The sequence below is a fragment of the Octopus bimaculoides genome, chromosome 5, assembly GCF_001194135.2.
Source record: "Octopus bimaculoides isolate UCB-OBI-ISO-001 chromosome 5, ASM119413v2, whole genome shotgun sequence".
Lineage (NCBI taxonomy): Eukaryota > Metazoa > Mollusca > Cephalopoda > Octopoda > Octopodidae > Octopus > Octopus bimaculoides.
In genome coordinates, this window is record NC_068985.1 from 14186174 (window position 1) to 14187702 (window position 1529).

The 1529-nt window shown below is 40.9% G+C and overlaps 1 protein-coding gene across 1 annotated transcript in view; it reads right to left on the bottom strand.

Moving 5' to 3' along the window:
- LOC106877221 (cytochrome P450 CYP12A2) overlaps positions 1-1529 on the bottom strand; it is a 45227-nt gene that overhangs the window by 27560 nt on the left and 16138 nt on the right. The window contains exon 5 of the mRNA XM_052968013.1: positions 796-883. Coding sequence (XP_052823973.1) covers positions 796-883 — 88 coding nt within the window. The remainder of the gene's footprint in view (positions 1-795; positions 884-1529) is intronic.

Below are 1529 nucleotides of genomic sequence, written 5' to 3' on the forward strand. Positions count from 1 at the left end.
AATATTTATAAGATGGCATAAGACTACAAAAGAATATATTAGACTTTACAAGACTTTAAAAAACTTTATAAGAGGTTTTGATTGTGTCGTCCTTTATTTTCAATACATAAGTTGACTCTTCTACACATGTTTCGAAATATATCTTGGAGAGTCTGACGCGGTATGGACCCTGTGGAGGTTATGATTGCGTCTTTTAGCTCATTAATGGTTTTCGGGCGATTCTTGTATACTGATCCTTTACTTGCTCCTCAGAAAAATAGCCAAGCTGTGTTAAATCAGGTGTTCTTGGTGGCCGTAACAAACGGAGTGCCACGATCTTAACAATTTCTGAATACAATCCTTAATGATATTTAATTATAGAAATATAATACTTTCTACTATAGGCACAAGGCCTGAAATTTGGTGGCGGGGAATAGTCAATTATATCGACCCCAGTTTTTCACTGGTTCACTAGTTCACAATTTATCCACCCCAAAATGATGAAAGGCGAAGTCGAGGGTTTGAGAAGCAAACATTATTCCAGTGACAAGGAAGTGAAAACTGTAGTGAAGAAGTGGCTCAAAGAACAGTCAACAGAATTTTACGGGGCAGGGATACATGCTCTCTCATTCGAAGGTGGAACATTGCTATTGAGAGAAACGGTGACTATGTTGAGAAGTAAGGATGTGATCCACAGAGGACCAGCTTCATTTTGATGTATGATACAGGTTCCTGTCCTAAACAAAATGGCATCACGTTTTGACTCACCCTCGTAATTTTTTGTTTTAATCTTAGAATTAAATGGTTTTGATTTACTATGCGGTGACTTTTGGCCACCCCTGTATATATGATGGACTCTCCCGTCGAATACGACGTATGGGTATTTAGTTTTTTCCGAAGGACTCTGCACAAATGGTTTGTTTATAGGGATCAAATGTTTGTGTCGCACATTGGCTCACTCTCGTCATCAAATTGACGTTACCTGAACAGGTGCAACAGGTGTACCACGCGTCAGATGTCGAAGTGATCGCAGAACAGCGTAAGATGAAGTGCTTTGCTCAAGAACACAACACACCACCCAGTCTTGGAATTGAAACCACGATCTCGCGATCGTGAGTGCAACACTGAATCACTAGGCCATACGCTTTTCTCTCTTTCTTTCTCTCTCTCACACTCTTCTGTATCTATCTATCTATCTATCTATCTATTTATCTATCTATCTATCTATCCACACAAAAGGAAGATCAAAGAGGCTAAATCGGTTAAGCAGAAACGGACTTCACACACACACACACACACACACACACACACACACATGCGTGTCTGTATGTGCGTGTGTGTGTGTGTGTGTGTGTGTGTGTGTGTGTGTGTGTGTGTGTGTGTGTGTGTTTGTGTTTTTGTTCCTCCACCGCTTGACATCCAGTGTTGGGTTGTTTACGTCCCCGTAACTTGGCTGCTCCTGGCTGAAGAAAAATTACGTACTGGGATCGATCTGTTCAATTTCAACCCTTCAAGAAGAAACCCCGGCATTTTGCAGTTCAGTGACTGAA